The sequence below is a fragment of the Poecilia formosa genome, unplaced genomic scaffold (genome assembly GCF_000485575.1).
Source record: "Poecilia formosa unplaced genomic scaffold, Poecilia_formosa-5.1.2 Scaffold740, whole genome shotgun sequence".
NCBI lineage: Eukaryota > Metazoa > Chordata > Actinopteri > Cyprinodontiformes > Poeciliidae > Poecilia > Poecilia formosa.
Window position 1 is genome coordinate 63,320 of NW_006800679.1, and position 13,647 is coordinate 76,966.

A 13,647-nucleotide genomic window follows, 5' to 3' on the forward strand; every position below is an offset into this window, starting at 1 on the left:
GAACCCAGAGGAAAATCCACTAATACTGAACATTAATGAAGACTTTGGTTCTGATCCAGTGAATCTCAGTCCTGCTTGGCAGCAGCATGTTGTTTTCCAAAAGCTTGATGACCAGACATTTGGCTGAACCTAATTATTGCATCAGTACTGAAATAGATTTGTGAAATGCCTCTAAATAAAACTGTAATCAGCAGCTGCAGCAATTCAATGATAGAATCCAACTCCAAGTTGATCCTAACACGAGTCGATCTGTCAGGAAAACAAATAAAGTCACATTCTGGTTTATTTTCTGAGCGAATCCAACCTGCAGACAGACCAGATCTGGAGATCTGCTGCAACTGAACTGCTCACAGAAAACACAAAAACATAAAGAAAAATAACGGCTGCATACAGACAAAGTTTAGCCAACCAAACTTATTAATGCTGGTCTTTTGTTCATGAACAGATTCAGAGCAGAAACTGCAGAGCGATGCAGAGCTGCTGCTATAAAATGGCGGGAAATCACCAACCTGTAAATCATGTTACATAATGATTAATAATATAACAATAATATAATAATAACATGTTATATTTAAACCTCAAAACATATTTTCATGCTATCAGGTTTAAATTTAAGGCATAACAAAACAATAGGATTTTTCAACATCTCATTTTATAAAAGTATAATAACACAAAGGTGCTAACAAATAAAAAAGTGTAAAACACAGAGAAAAGTCACCAAAACTCACATATTTTCCAGAAACTCATGAAAACCAGGAAAGTCAGAGAACGCATTAATTTTATCTTCATGTTACCCGACTGAGCAGCTGCAACACGAGGAGAACTGAACCAACATGAAAACTGAACGTTTGAGCAGACATGTTGGAGCAGATCCTCAGGAATGAAATGTTTCCTGAGATGCACAGAGCAGATAAGAGCAGAGACTGAAGCAGAGATTGCAGCAGAGACTGCAGCCCTGCATTGTGATTTGGATCAGCATGAATCAACTTGACTCACTGGCATCAAGTTCAAACCTGAAGGAAAACCTGTAGAGACTGAAGCTTCATTTTCCTGAATCTGTTTGGAGTTTTTGAGCCTTGAATTGTGAACAAAGCAGAACTTTTCCAGCTAGATGTGTAACTTTTATAAAAACTATTTTGTTTGTTCATTTTTGACAAACTGTCACTATGTAGAATGAAACCAGGTGTGGATTATTTTTATGGATCATGGATCTGTTTCATATACAGTAGATGTTTGTTACAGAGGCTGGGACCTGATTTGGACCTCAAAGGCTCCCGTCCTGCATGTTTACACATCATAAAACATTTTAATCTCTCAGACATATAAATAGACAATCACTAACTTTAGATTCATCAATAATAAATCCACACAAACACCTGAATAATGAAACAAAAGGAGCATCTTCACACATTTAACTTTAATATGTGAAGATGAAATTATAATTTCATCATTTCATTTCAGAACTTGTTTTATTTGTGCAAATTAAATTCATAAACTGACATCAGTTTTCACCACAACTGAGGAAAAGTAAAATATTTGACATAAATGTTGACAATAACTTCTGCACAATTTTCACATCTAGAAATTTGTTATAACTTTGAGCAAAACAAAAATAAAATATGAAACACATGAAAAAAACACACATTTCCCTCAATGCTTTTGTTCATTAATCCAATGACTATCATGTCAAAATGTTACTGTTTTATTGTGACTAACCAGAAAAAAAAAACAAAATGTCATATTCATATTATTTTGAAAAATAAAAATTAAACTTCACAAAATAAACCAGTTTATCACAAACAGTTATAAACTTAAAGCTGAAGAAACAGAATAAACATCTCGTCTTGTTGAAGCAACAAACCAGTTTTTATTAGACATTTACTCTAGCAAAACCATTTAATAGTTTTACAACCTGAAAGATATTTAATCAATATTACTCGTCCATTTCTTTATCGGTAGTTTGTGTTTTATGATTTCCATCCTTAAAAGGCATTTAAAGTGACAAACTTTTTTATCTAACAGATGTGAGGATTTTGTATTTTCCTGTTTTTTAGTGTCTTTGCATCAGTAGGAACATCAAATAATAAACATTTGGTTTATTAACTGTTGTGTGACTGAGATAAAACTAAGATTAATGTTTCATTTTCTTCTGTTATACATAAAAAATCTTACTATCTCTGATAAATATTAGTATGATTCCAGATTTATGGCTGATCTGTCTGCAGGGATTAATTATGAAAAAGGTTCCTAAACTGTGCTGCTAAAAATTAACTCCTCTGAAATAATTAGTGAGTTTAATAAGAAAAAATAAAGGAATTTAACATGAAGTAATGATCCATAGTTTAATTCCTGCAAACAGTTTTTTTATCTTATTTTCTTATTTCAAACCAGATGAAGTTTTACCTGAACTGCTGATTCATCCTGACATGGAGAAAAAACGTTTCGTTTCAGTTCTGTGTCATTTTGTGTTGTTTTATTATTTCAGTGGATCATCATTGTGTTTTCTGTGGATTCGTGTCGTTTTCCTCTCCTTCAGCTTCCATTAGGCTCCGCCCCCTCCCAGCTGCAGCTCATCCGTTAGGCTCCGCCCCCTCCCAGCTGCAGTTCTTCCGTTAGGCTCCACCCCCTCCCAGCTGCAGTTAATCCTTTAGGCTCCGCCCCCTCCCAGCTGCAGCTCTTCCGTTAGGCTCCACCCCCTCCCAGCTGCAGTTCATCCTTTAGGCTCCGCCCCCTCCCAGCTGCAGCTCATCCTTTAGGCTCCGCCCCCTCCCAGCTGCAGCTCATCCGTTAGGCTCCGCCCCCTCCCAGCTGCTGCTCATCTGTAATGGCTGCAGCGTTTTCCAGGAGTCTACGTAGACCCGCTCTCTGGTTCCTCCGTGGTCACGCTCATCTTTATTTTAACAAATTCTCCTTTTATGTCATCCCTTATCGTCTTTATTGCTCTAGAATGCTGAAAGTCAACTGAGCTGCAATAAAATCCAGACAGTTCAGTTTTAGAAAAAAGTCATTGTTCCAAAAACTAAATAAAATTCAATCTTTTTTCTCATCTTACTTTCTTTCTGTCTTTATTTGTGATAGTTAAACGTTCACTTTAAGTATGCAAAGAAAATGTTTTGTCTACTGTTAAAGTTTTTGATGCTTTACTTACTCTGACTCTTCACTAAAATTTCCAAATGATTCTGATTCTCCTTTTTTTGAGTCCTTGCTCTTCTTCTCCTCATCACCCTTCTGCTTCTTTCCATCCTTCTCCTCCTTCTTACACCTGTAACAATAAAACAAAGACAATAAATTCATGCATGAATTGTTTTCTTTGGGACAAGAGAAGCATCAACAGAGGCAGAGTTTATGTAGTAAACTGAAGAGTGGAGACAAAATAAAGTTGTACTTTTTCTTTAAAAAAGCTGCTGCTGCTGCTGCTCCTGCTGGTCCAATCAGACCCAGAATCACCTTCCAGGTTTTTCCTCCTGCTGATTCTGCAGAGGAAGAGGAGAAACACTGACCGTCTGCATCATTTATAAATGACTGTGTTTCATAAATAACAGAAAAGGTTCCAGCAGTTCGATCTTCACGCTGCTCTGCAGCAGCACAGAGAAATGATTTCAGTTCCTCTGATCAGGAGGAAACATTCTCAGGCCATGACGTCTGAATCTGAAATAAAACTGGTTTTATTTCTTCATCTACATCCCAGGATAATAAAATTTATCCCTCCACTTTTTAAACTAGTTAGAATCTCAGCTACATTTCTGTAGATTCAAACCAGTTTCTACAAACAGAGAAAGCAAATGAAATATTTATTTTAGTCTGTCGTAAAATGGAAGAATTCATGAAAATTATTGATTTAATCTGCTTTTAAAATGAATTAAAATATAATTCTTTTGCTCCAACATGTTTAGTTATTTTCTGTGGTTTCATCACCTCCTTTTTTAAGGGTTTCTGTCCTCCTGCTGCTCCTGGTTCTGATGCTGCAGCTGTAGGTCAGATCTGGACCATCTGGACCCGTCAGAGAGCTGCTGATGTCATAAAGCTTCTCCTCAGTCTGATGGACTGTGGTTCTGTTCTGCAGAGCCGTGTTGGATGGAGGCTCAGTGGACCAGGTGAGTTCAGGTTGAGGGTAGATCCCCTCTGAGCTGCAGGTGATCCTGTTTCCATCCTGATGGATCCTGATGTCAGAGACTGGAGCTGGAAACAGAAGAAAATGCATCAAAAAGTGAAACACCAACGAAAAGCAGCTGGAAAACATGAAATGTGTTTAATAAAATATTTCACCGTCTATCTTCAGGTTTATAAATGATTCTTTATATCCTGTGCTGCTGCTGATGTTGCATTTATATCTTCCCTCATCCTGGATCTTCACCTCCTTCAGCAGCAGGGAGGCGTTTCCTCTGGAGATCTGATCCAGGATCAGTGACGTCCGGCCCTGAAACTTCTGGTTCTGCTGACCCAGCTGGTCCTGGCCGTCATAGTAGGAGTGAACCACAGAGTCTCCAGCTGATGACGGGTTGGACCAGCGGATCACCAGACCAGAGCCGGACTGGAACTGACAGGGCAGCAGGCAGCTGTGTCTGAAAACACAGGAAACCTCTGGATCTGCAGCAGGAAGCAGATGAAACTTTCTTAGGTTAAATTTTCATCAAATCATTTTCACAGTCATTAAATAAAGATGGTGCTGAACACCGAGGAGCCACAGAGTCCTTAAATCAGCAGTTTTAGCCTGGGGGACCACTTGCTTTAACTAGGCCACTCCTTTAAACGCTTTAAAATCCTGAAATCAGAGTAAACAGTGAGTGTGTCATCCTTCATCCTCACGGGAGAAAAACTTTAAACTTTTTCTCTCCATCAGCTGAGACTGAAGGAGAAGGAATCATAAAAATACCTCTGATCAACTTTAGGCAAAACTAACAAAATTTAATCAACAACATGACTCAATTTTCTGAAATGTTCATTTAACATTTACAAAGACAAAAGCAACTCTAATCTAGTTCAGTATTTCTGAACAGGTTTCAGGCAGAGAGCCGATTGAAGGAACATTTTAAAACTGTTGTTTGTTTCCAGGGTTTAACTGAGCAGCTTGTAAACAGCAAACTGGTTCTGCAGCTTCTTCCCTCCAACTGTGACACACAGAAGAAACGACTTCTTATCACGTTTCATAAAATCTGAACTTAAGCTCATAAATTCATTTTTGACAGTAAAAAACTGAATCAGTTAATGAATCTGTTCTAAATCAATCATTGATCTTCCTGAAGCCTCTGAGTTTCATTTCCCTTCATGGTTCATGTTATGATTAAATTAAACATGTGAAGGAAAAACTGCCCTCTGCCACTTTAAGGTTGGAAATGTTTTCATCTTTAACAGGTTATAAAATAATTAGCATAAATCTTCAAATGTAGGAAACGTCACATCCAGATCCTTCATATCAGTTTTCATTAAACAAACAGGAAGTTTCCAGATGAATCTGTTATGGTTCAGTGATACATAAATAAACTGAAGCCAGAAAAACTTTACTTTGAATAAAAGAAAGAGAAACACATCTAAAAAACCCAAATATAGAAAACCATAAAGTGTAGAGTTTTTATTCTGGTGAAGAAGATTTGAATTAAAACACAACATGATCGAGTAAATATCAGAACCTCCAGCTGATAAAACTCTGTGTGTTTAAATCAGCTTTAATTAAAACTGAATGTCTACAGTCTGAATTCAGTAACTCAGGAGTTATGAGAGAAATCCTGAACTCATTTCACTGTTTCCCTCAGTGAAACATCGTCAGTGTTTCTGTTTCCTGTGTTTGTTCAGAAAAACACAACAAACCATCTTCATGCTGACATCAGAATAAGAAGCTGAATATTTTGACTCACCTGCTTCAGAACCAGCCAGCAGAGGAACCAGAACCAGGAAGGTTTTAAAGACGGATCTGCCTGCCATGTTCAGGATCAGCTGTTTACTGATCAGCTGTTTACTGATCAGCTGTTTACTCAGAGCTGCTTCATCAGAGTAAAACCGACATGCAGAATGTTGAGACGCCACATTGTGAGAATTCCCGGTATTCCTCCAACATCACGGCTCCAGAACTCAACAACAGGAAGTTCTGTTCGTCAAAGAACATTCCTAACTAACCGAGGATCTGCCTGAAGGTTCAAAACAAGCTGTTCAAGTTCCTCTCAGATGATCTGCATGTCCTGATGGATCTGATGGATCTGATGGATCTGATGTTCTGCTCAGAGCTGAAATCCTGATCACTCAGGAGTTCTGGTGAACCAAACGGGTTGTTCTGATGAAGGTTCTCCTGATCCGATCTGAAGGGACGAGCCGGATGAATTCAAACAGACGAGTTTATTTTCATCTGTAATAATGCAGACAGAATAACTGACATGCATGTGGAGCATTTGGCTGATTTCACCACAGGAGGATCTGAAGCTGCTTTAACCTCCAGAACCGGATTGATTCTGATCTGGTCTCAGTGAACATGGAGGTTCTGGCTGCAGGTTTAGAGAATTTCATCCCATCAACACACATTTAAACGTCTCTTTGACCAAAACCCTGCAGGGCTGAGATTCTGTCTAACGAGATGAAGAACATTCAGGGATTAAAAAACTGGTGAATAATTATAATCTGGAATAAAAGATCCTGGGGCTTCATAACTGAGGCAGAGGAGTCAGACTTTTTCACAGATTATCTGTCTTATACTATACCGTCACAACATACTGACAGATTTCACAAATATGTAAAACACTTTATTTTTTTAATAAAAGTTGCATACTTCAGCTGTAGCAGGAGAAACTGGAGATCAGGTTAATAAAGTCGGACATGTTTAACGATTTCATTTCTAGATGAATTTCTTTTTGATGTTTTGAAGCTGTGACGGATGTTCAGTTAATCTTCAGCTGATTCTGTTTCTGTTTTCCACAGATTCTATAAAGTTGATGGTTTTTCAGCTGATTTATAATCTGACTCGGTTTCCATGGCGATCAGAGATGAAACAAACACAAGAAAAACATTTAATTCTGCCTGAACTATAAATCCACAGCTGGAGGTAAAGAAATGAAAAGCATGGCCAGTGATATGACGGACAGCGGCCCCTAGTGGACACATTTAAAACTACCATGATGAATGAAGAGAAGAACAGTTTGGACCTCACAGGCTGCCGTCCAGCTCTGAAGGCACAGAGCAGATCCAGAGTGTTCACACATCATTAATGGAAATAAAACATTATTATCTCAGGTATATTCAATTCAATTTGAATTAATTTATTAAATCTAGCATATCAAATATTTTTATATATGAATATAAAAACCCAACAATAAACCAATACAGACACATTTATAATGAAACAACAGTTGCATATTTACACATTTCAGATTATAATTTAATCGGCTCTTTTCATCTCAAAGCAACTTGTTGAAGAGTAAAAAAAAAACTATAAACCTTAAGTAACAGAATAAGAAGCACCTATTATTATGTTTAGCTGCAATAAATGTCCAGAAAATAAGTTTCCCATAATCCAGTTCAGCACCGTCTTTATACAGCAAAACACATTTTATCAGATAAATCTGAGATTAATGTTTCATTTTGTCTCCTAAACATAATAAAATCTTACTGACTGATGAATATTAATATGTGATCAGATTTATTAATTATAAAATGGTCCCTAAACTGTGCAAGTAAAAAACGTCTCTGAGTGAATTTAGCAGTTTAACAGTTTATTATATATATATATATATTTATATTCAAGGTAGAAAAAAATAAATCACTTCAACATGAAATAATGATCTTAATTTACAGTTTTTATCTCTTTTCCTCCAAATGAAGTTCTTGAAGTTCATCAAAGTTTCATTGTCGTCCAGCTCTCTGCTGTCATGAACTTCAGTTCTGTGTCGTTTTGTGTTCAGTTGATTCTTCATGTTCTGGATCATTGTTGTGTTTTCTTGTCTTGTTTTCTTGTTTCCAGTTGTTTTTCTCTCCTTTCTCTTCCTTTAGGCTCCTCCCCCTCACAGCTGCAGCACATCTGGAATCATGAATGTCTTTCCTGGAGGTCCTTCTCTCTGGGTTACTCAGTGATCGATTCGTCTTTATTTTCCCGTTTTATTGATTCTTTTTCACTGTCAGATCCTGTGTTACCATTTAAATGTTTCATCTCAGCATCCCTGTAACAAAATTCACCATCACACACAGTTTAGTTCATATTAACTTGTTTTCTTTAGAACAAAGTCATATTTCTAAAGACCAAATAAAAATTATGATTATTACCTTAAATATTCACCCCATCACCATGATCTTTATCTGAATAAGATTTTTTTGTTTTACATTTTAATTTGCTTTGTGAATTTAAAGGAGTTTAAATTATGTTAGTTTTCCTTTAAACAGTCCTGATCTTATTATGACAGAAAATAAAACTTTTCTTTGTTCTTGTAGAAAATCTTTGGGAGAAAATGAGTTAAGATGAATCAAGACATGATTTTCACTTGATAGTAAAATGTATAATATTAATGAAAATCCTGGTTCAGTCAGTAAAGTGACAAATATTCACTTTAAGCATTTAAAAAAATCTTTTATCCACAACCCTGAGAGTTTTGATTATTTACTTATTGTTGGCCTTGTTGATTTCCATCTGATGCTGATTTTGTTCCTCTTTTACTCTTTTTACTTTTCAGTCAAATGAAATAATAAATCAGACAGAAAAGGAATAAATGGCTTGTTTTGTTTAGGACAACAGAAATATTCAGTTCAGAGAACAGCAGTAAATTTAAAACAGAACATAGAAAGTAGTTTTACCTTTTATATAAACACCCAGCTGTCACTCCTATGATTATTATTACTGCCACTGCTGCTGCAATCAAACCACCAATCAGCCCCTTGTGTGAATCTTCATCTTTCTGCACAGATTCTGCATAAAAAGAGATGGAAAAGTTTAATGTTACTGTGTGATTTAGCCAAACAGCAGCAGGACAGTGAGGTTATTAGGCCGTTTCACAGATGAGAAAATAATATTTATTATATAAAAGGTAAAGGAATGTCATCAATTATGTATCTGAAGAAAATGGTTTTGTTTTCTGATTTAGTTGTTTCTGTTTCTAGATCTGTAAAGTTGGGAGATAAAACTTATTGCTTCGCCTCATTCTCTACAGTTTTTACCATCAGAGAGGAGAAAATAAAGATGTAATCTTCTTCTGAAAATAACGATGATATAAATTTAAACAAACATCAGTAGTTGTTCTCCAGTTTTCTCACCTGGTTTTATAAAAGTTTCTGTCTTCTGGTTGCTCCTGGTTCTGACGGTGCAGTTGTAGATCAGATCTGGACCATCTGGACCCGTCAGAGAGCTGCTGATGTTGTAAAGCTGATCTTCAGTTTTCTGGATCCTGGTTGTTTCATTCAGAGTCGTGTTGGATGGAGGCTCAGTGGACCAGGTGAGTTCAGGTTGAGGGTAGATCCCCTCGGAGCTGCAGGTGATCCTGTTTCCATCCTGATGGATCCTGATGTCAGAGACTGGAGCTGCAGACAGTAAGAAAATGTATCAAAAACCAAAGAAAATCAACTGAAATAGACGTTAAATAGATATTAACTCAGTTCTACCTTCTGTCTTCAGGTTTATAAATGATTCTTTATATCCTGTGCTGGTGCTGGTGTAACATTTATATCTTCCCTCATCCTGGATCTTCACCTCCTTCAGCAGCAGGGAGGCGTTTCCTCTGGACAGCTGATCCAGGATCAGTGACGTCCGGTTCTTAAAGTTCTGGTTCTGCAGTCCCAGCTGGTCTTTGCTGTGATAGTAGGAGTGAACCAGAAGCTCTCCAGCTGACACTTGGTACCAGTGGATGAGTGGATCAGAGCCAAGCTGGATCTGACAGGGCAACAAGCAGCTCTGTCTGAAAACACAGGAAACCTCTGGATCTGCAGCAGGAAGGAAATATTTTAACTTCAGATTTCATGTTTAGGTTTTTCTGTCCAAATCAGCTTCATAATCTTTAAATAACTAAGATGCTTCTCGTTCAGTCAGTCCAGGCTGTTCATACTGTAAATGGTTACTAAAGGGTTAAAATGCTCCTGGTTGTTCGCTGGTCCAATAGTGACACCTGGTGGTCATTAGAGCTTTTATTTTGAAGAGCAGCTTGTTTCTTCTTCGTGTGTTTTGGACATACTGCTCTTCCTGTTCTTCTGAAAAAGCAGGTATGAATATTCACAATTGTGTTTTGTGATAAGAAAGATAATTTGTTTATTTCAGAAAGTTGTAACATAATTGGTTTATTTGTTTAAAAAGAAAAACTGCTGAAATGTTAAAGATACTACATATTTTTTGTGAACATTAACCTGTTTTATTATTTAAAAGAAACATTTATCTGGTCTTCATGTGTTTGTCTCCTCTAGGGGGCGTATTCTGTTTTGTGTACTGAGTGTATCGGAAGTGGGAGGGGTTGCTAAAGGTCAAGGGTCATTCTGTTAGGTTGCTAAGAGGAAGAGGTGAACCGTTTTCCACTATGTGTGGTTTTGGGTTTTGTTGATCTGTTTTGGTCTAAATGGGAAAATGATGGACAAATAAATGAAGAAATAAATGACTTTGTGATTAAAGTCCAAATGAAGATCAAGTGAAAGTAAAACCAAAGTCTAAAATATATACACATGTGATACATTGTTTGGTTTTATATTTCACTAATAAAAGCTCTCAGTGAATTTGAGACAAAACTAACAAAATGAACTCAAACATAAAATCATCAATCCACCACAATGTGAATTATAAAGAAACATTAATTTAATGAAATATTTAAGAACATTTTCAAGATTACAAACTGGAATAACTTCAGATGATTTAAATAATCAGAAAACAGGATTTAATTTTAAAGGTAAAACATTAAACTACTTTCCAAACAGGAAGTTTTAGAGCTGTGAGTTTAGATGAATGTAAGAAAACTGGTTCTGTTGCTTCAGATGCTTAGAAAGACAAAATGTCTTCAGTCGTGTTGGATAAGATTTCACTAAGAGCTCAGAGTTTAATCTTTTATTTTAATGCTAAAGATCTGAAGGAAGTAAAGACACATTTCTAAATGGATCTGAATCCATAGTTTGATTTTACTTCATGACTTTGAGCCAAAATTAAATATATTTGGCCTTTTTCTGTTTAAAGTGAAAGTATAAAGTTTAAAGGTTTTAATGTATGAATGTTTTCATCTTTATCCAGTTATAAAATTGGCGGCTGCTGCTTACGTCCTGGCAAACAATACGGTGACTGGCAGCTCATGGCCAAAGTCTCTGGTAGAGATGAGTGGTTACACCCTGGAGGATCTCATGCCATGCATTGAGGATCTCCACCGAACCTATGTTGGTGCTGCACAGCATGCCCAGCAGTCTGTACGGGAAAAATATAAGGGCTCAAAATACCTTGAAGTCTCCAGCATCAGTCCACCAACCAAACTGATGTTGAACTGACTCCATTCTCTAATGTAGAGGCATACCTCCTGTCACTTTTTTATTTTATTTTATTTTTTTTTGTAAATGATGTGCAACATTTTCTATTACGCCCTGCTCTTTTTGGAGTAGTGCTAGATATTTTAGAGGTTTTAATATTTTTTTATACTCTGAATCCCAATGTTCATGCCATATGTCAGTTTTTGGCTAATCAATAAGTTTTAATGGGTTTTTTTCCAATAAGACAAAATGGTGAGGTTTAAAACGCTATTAATGCTACTTTGGCCTTGAGTGTTAAAATACTGGGCCGTACAATGTCCCAGAACATATGAAGAAAACCTCAGATCTGTTCCCCATTTTCAGTGTTAAATAAAAAAATAAGAAGTCAAAAGAAAAATAAACTATATTTATTAAAAAAGGAAAAAATATACTGAACACACCCAAGTTTACACAGTGTGAAGGTTTTTATGTCAGTTTGGATGAATTAGATTAGAATTAGAAATAAAACATAATCACATGAAGTGTTATATATATTTAATACAGTTTAATTGAAACTAGTAGGGCAGAAAAATCTAGATATTTATTTTGTCCTTAATATGAGCAGCTAAATGAAAATCAGATTCAAACTTCCAGCACAACGTCGTTATTTAGTCTGTATTCTGAAATAGATCAGCTTCACTTTATAAAGCAAAGATTTTATTTTTTAATTATCTACAGTCTGAATATAGAAATAAATCCTTCTTCAGTAATCTCATTATTTGATACTAATATAATAATGATGTTTCATGAAACATCATCAGTGATTCTGTTTCCTGGTTTTTGGTCATCAGGTTGAAAACCAGAAGAAAATCACAACAAACCAACAAAGAACAATAAATGTTTAACTCACCTGATGCAGAAACAGACAGAAGAAAAAACATAAACAGAAATGTTTTACAGTAAAATGTTTTAAAGTAAAATGTTTTAAAGTAAAATGTTTTAAAGTAAAATGTTATAAAGTAAAATGTCTCTGCCATGTTGCTGTTGATCAGCTGTTCACTGATCCGAATATAAGAAATGCTCACAGGGAGAGTCACAGTGGCTGAAACCTGATGTTCTGAATGAATGTTGTAGGTCCACATTCCACTCACCTGTGACGTTCGCTCACATTTTTAGCTCCTAACTCATCAGGAAGTTGAAGTTTTAGTCAAAATAAACTTCTAACCAATCAGGCGACTGCTGAAAGTCTTAAACATTCACCTACTGCTCTCCTTATCATGATCAAACCTTTTGCTTCTGTTCAAGTTACTTCTTGACATCCATGAGAAAAGAATCAGTTTCACAAAGACAGAAAATTTTCTATTGTTTACTTAAAAATCCCAGCAGCTTATAAAAAACTAGATTAACATGTAAAATATAAACTGTTTCAAACTATGAACATGAAACTACAACTAAGAATTAATTATATCCTTATTGTGGAGCAGAGAGGAACCTCACTGATGCCTAAAGGAAACTTATATTTATTAATAATGTTGGATAGTTATGGAACATTTTTACTGTCTCTGCTACTTTCTCTACTGCTCTGCACTTATGCTGCAACTATTTCTTCTAACAATAATATGCTGCCTCTGTTTTATGTTTCTGTAGAAACAGCCCCACCCAACCAGCTGGCTGTGAGTTTAATTCTTTCCTGGAGGCGTCATCAGCTGCTAATAGTTTCACTTTGACTCTCAGTAGATGAAACATTTGGTTCTCTATTTGTTTAGTTATGTTTTCCTCCTGAACAGGAGCAACTTTACTAAGTACTGGTCTTGTTGTCCAACCAGTAGACTACTGACTACTCCACCCTAATCTTACATTGTTTGATGATTTCCTCCAGGACTGTCCTGATTTAGCTCCATTCTTCTTCCCTTAAACTCAGTGAAGAGCATGATGCTGCCACTACCACATGTCACTGTGGAGGATGTGAAGCTTCACATAGTGTTTTGTTAAAAGGTTTAGTTTTGTCTCTTTTGAGCAAAACCTTCTCCACCTTCAATCATCAATCATCATTTAGGCTCAGTCTCCATGGAAACAACAAATAAAACTTAAATGTGACAGCTACACTGCTGCACAGCTAAGATCAGTTTACTCATAATTAAAAAAAAAAGAAACAAACATGTTAAACTTTACAAATACAGAAAAAGACGAAGCTGAAGAAATCTGATGTTATAGCACCACCTAGTGGACAAAGTCAGCATTTCAGAAACATTCTGAAAATTATTTAATTTTTCT

At 36.1% G+C, this 13,647-nt stretch overlaps 3 protein-coding genes across 7 annotated transcripts in view; all 3 read right to left on the reverse strand.

Moving 5' to 3' along the window:
* Window positions 1-1,150, reverse strand: part of LOC103131290 (CD276 antigen-like) — a 42,717-nt gene extending 41,567 nt beyond the window's left edge. For all 4 annotated transcript variants that reach the window (XM_016666552.1, XM_016666551.1, XM_007542897.2 and 1 more), the window contains exon 1: window positions 729-1,150. In XM_016666552.1, coding sequence (XP_016522038.1) covers window positions 729-789 — 61 coding nt within the window. In that variant the 5' untranslated portion in view covers window positions 790-1,150. The remainder of the gene's footprint in view (window positions 1-728) is intronic.
* A 692-nt stretch (window positions 1,151-1,842) lies between these two features.
* LOC103131289 (V-set domain containing T-cell activation inhibitor 1-like) lies at window positions 1,843-6,151 on the reverse strand. The gene is made up of 6 exons (XM_007542895.2): window positions 5,853-6,151; window positions 4,267-4,587; window positions 3,916-4,179; window positions 3,386-3,473; window positions 3,149-3,262; window positions 1,843-2,966 (listed from the first exon to the last, which is right to left on the reverse strand). The coding sequence occupies exons 1-6, from the start codon at window positions 5,917-5,919 to the stop codon at window positions 2,849-2,851; spliced, it is 972 nt and encodes a 323-aa protein (XP_007542957.1). The 5' UTR covers window positions 5,920-6,151; the 3' UTR covers window positions 1,843-2,848.
* Window positions 6,152-7,220: 1,069 nt separating this feature from the next.
* Window positions 7,221-12,319, reverse strand: LOC103131295 (CD276 antigen-like). Of its 2 annotated transcripts, none has more exons than XM_007542902.2 (5): window positions 12,284-12,319; window positions 9,568-9,885; window positions 9,223-9,486; window positions 8,767-8,878; window positions 7,221-8,138 (listed from the first exon to the last, which is right to left on the reverse strand). In XM_007542902.2, the coding sequence occupies exons 1-5, from the start codon at window positions 12,312-12,314 to the stop codon at window positions 8,042-8,044; spliced, it is 822 nt and encodes a 273-aa protein (XP_007542964.1). In that variant the 5' UTR covers window positions 12,315-12,319; the 3' UTR covers window positions 7,221-8,041. The 2 variants fall into 2 exon arrangements, with proteins under 2 accessions (XP_007542964.1, XP_016522036.1); XM_016666550.1 differs by having other exon boundaries at window positions 8,063-8,637.
* Window positions 12,320-13,647: the final 1,328 nt, after the last annotated feature.

What these genes read in the sequence shown, in the direction of transcription:
- LOC103131289 (XM_007542895.2), bottom strand. Translation starts at nt 5,919, where the DNA reads ATGGCAGGCAGATCCGTCTTTAAAACCTTCCTGGTTCTGGTTCCTCTG. An exon ending in GCTGGCTGGTTCTGAAGCAG is followed by an intron (nt 4,588 to 5,852) that starts GTGAGTCAAAAT and finishes TTCCTGCTGCAG; the next exon opens with ATCCAGAGGTTTCCTGTGTT. An exon ending in GCAGCTTTTTTAAAGAAAAA is followed by an intron (nt 3,263 to 3,385) that starts GTACAACTTTAT and finishes TTATTGTTACAG; the next exon opens with GTGTAAGAAGGAGGAGAAGG.
- LOC103131295 (XM_007542902.2), bottom strand. Translation starts at nt 12,314, where the DNA reads ATGTTTTTTCTTCTGTCTGTTTCTGCATCAG. An exon ending in AGAAACTTTTATAAAACCAG is followed by an intron (nt 8,879 to 9,222) that starts GTGAGAAAACTG and finishes CTTTTTATGCAG; the next exon opens with AATCTGTGCAGAAAGATGAA. An exon ending in GCTGGGTGTTTATATAAAAG is followed by an intron (nt 8,139 to 8,766) that starts GTAAAACTACTT and finishes ATTTTGTTACAG; the next exon opens with GGATGCTGAGATGAAACATT.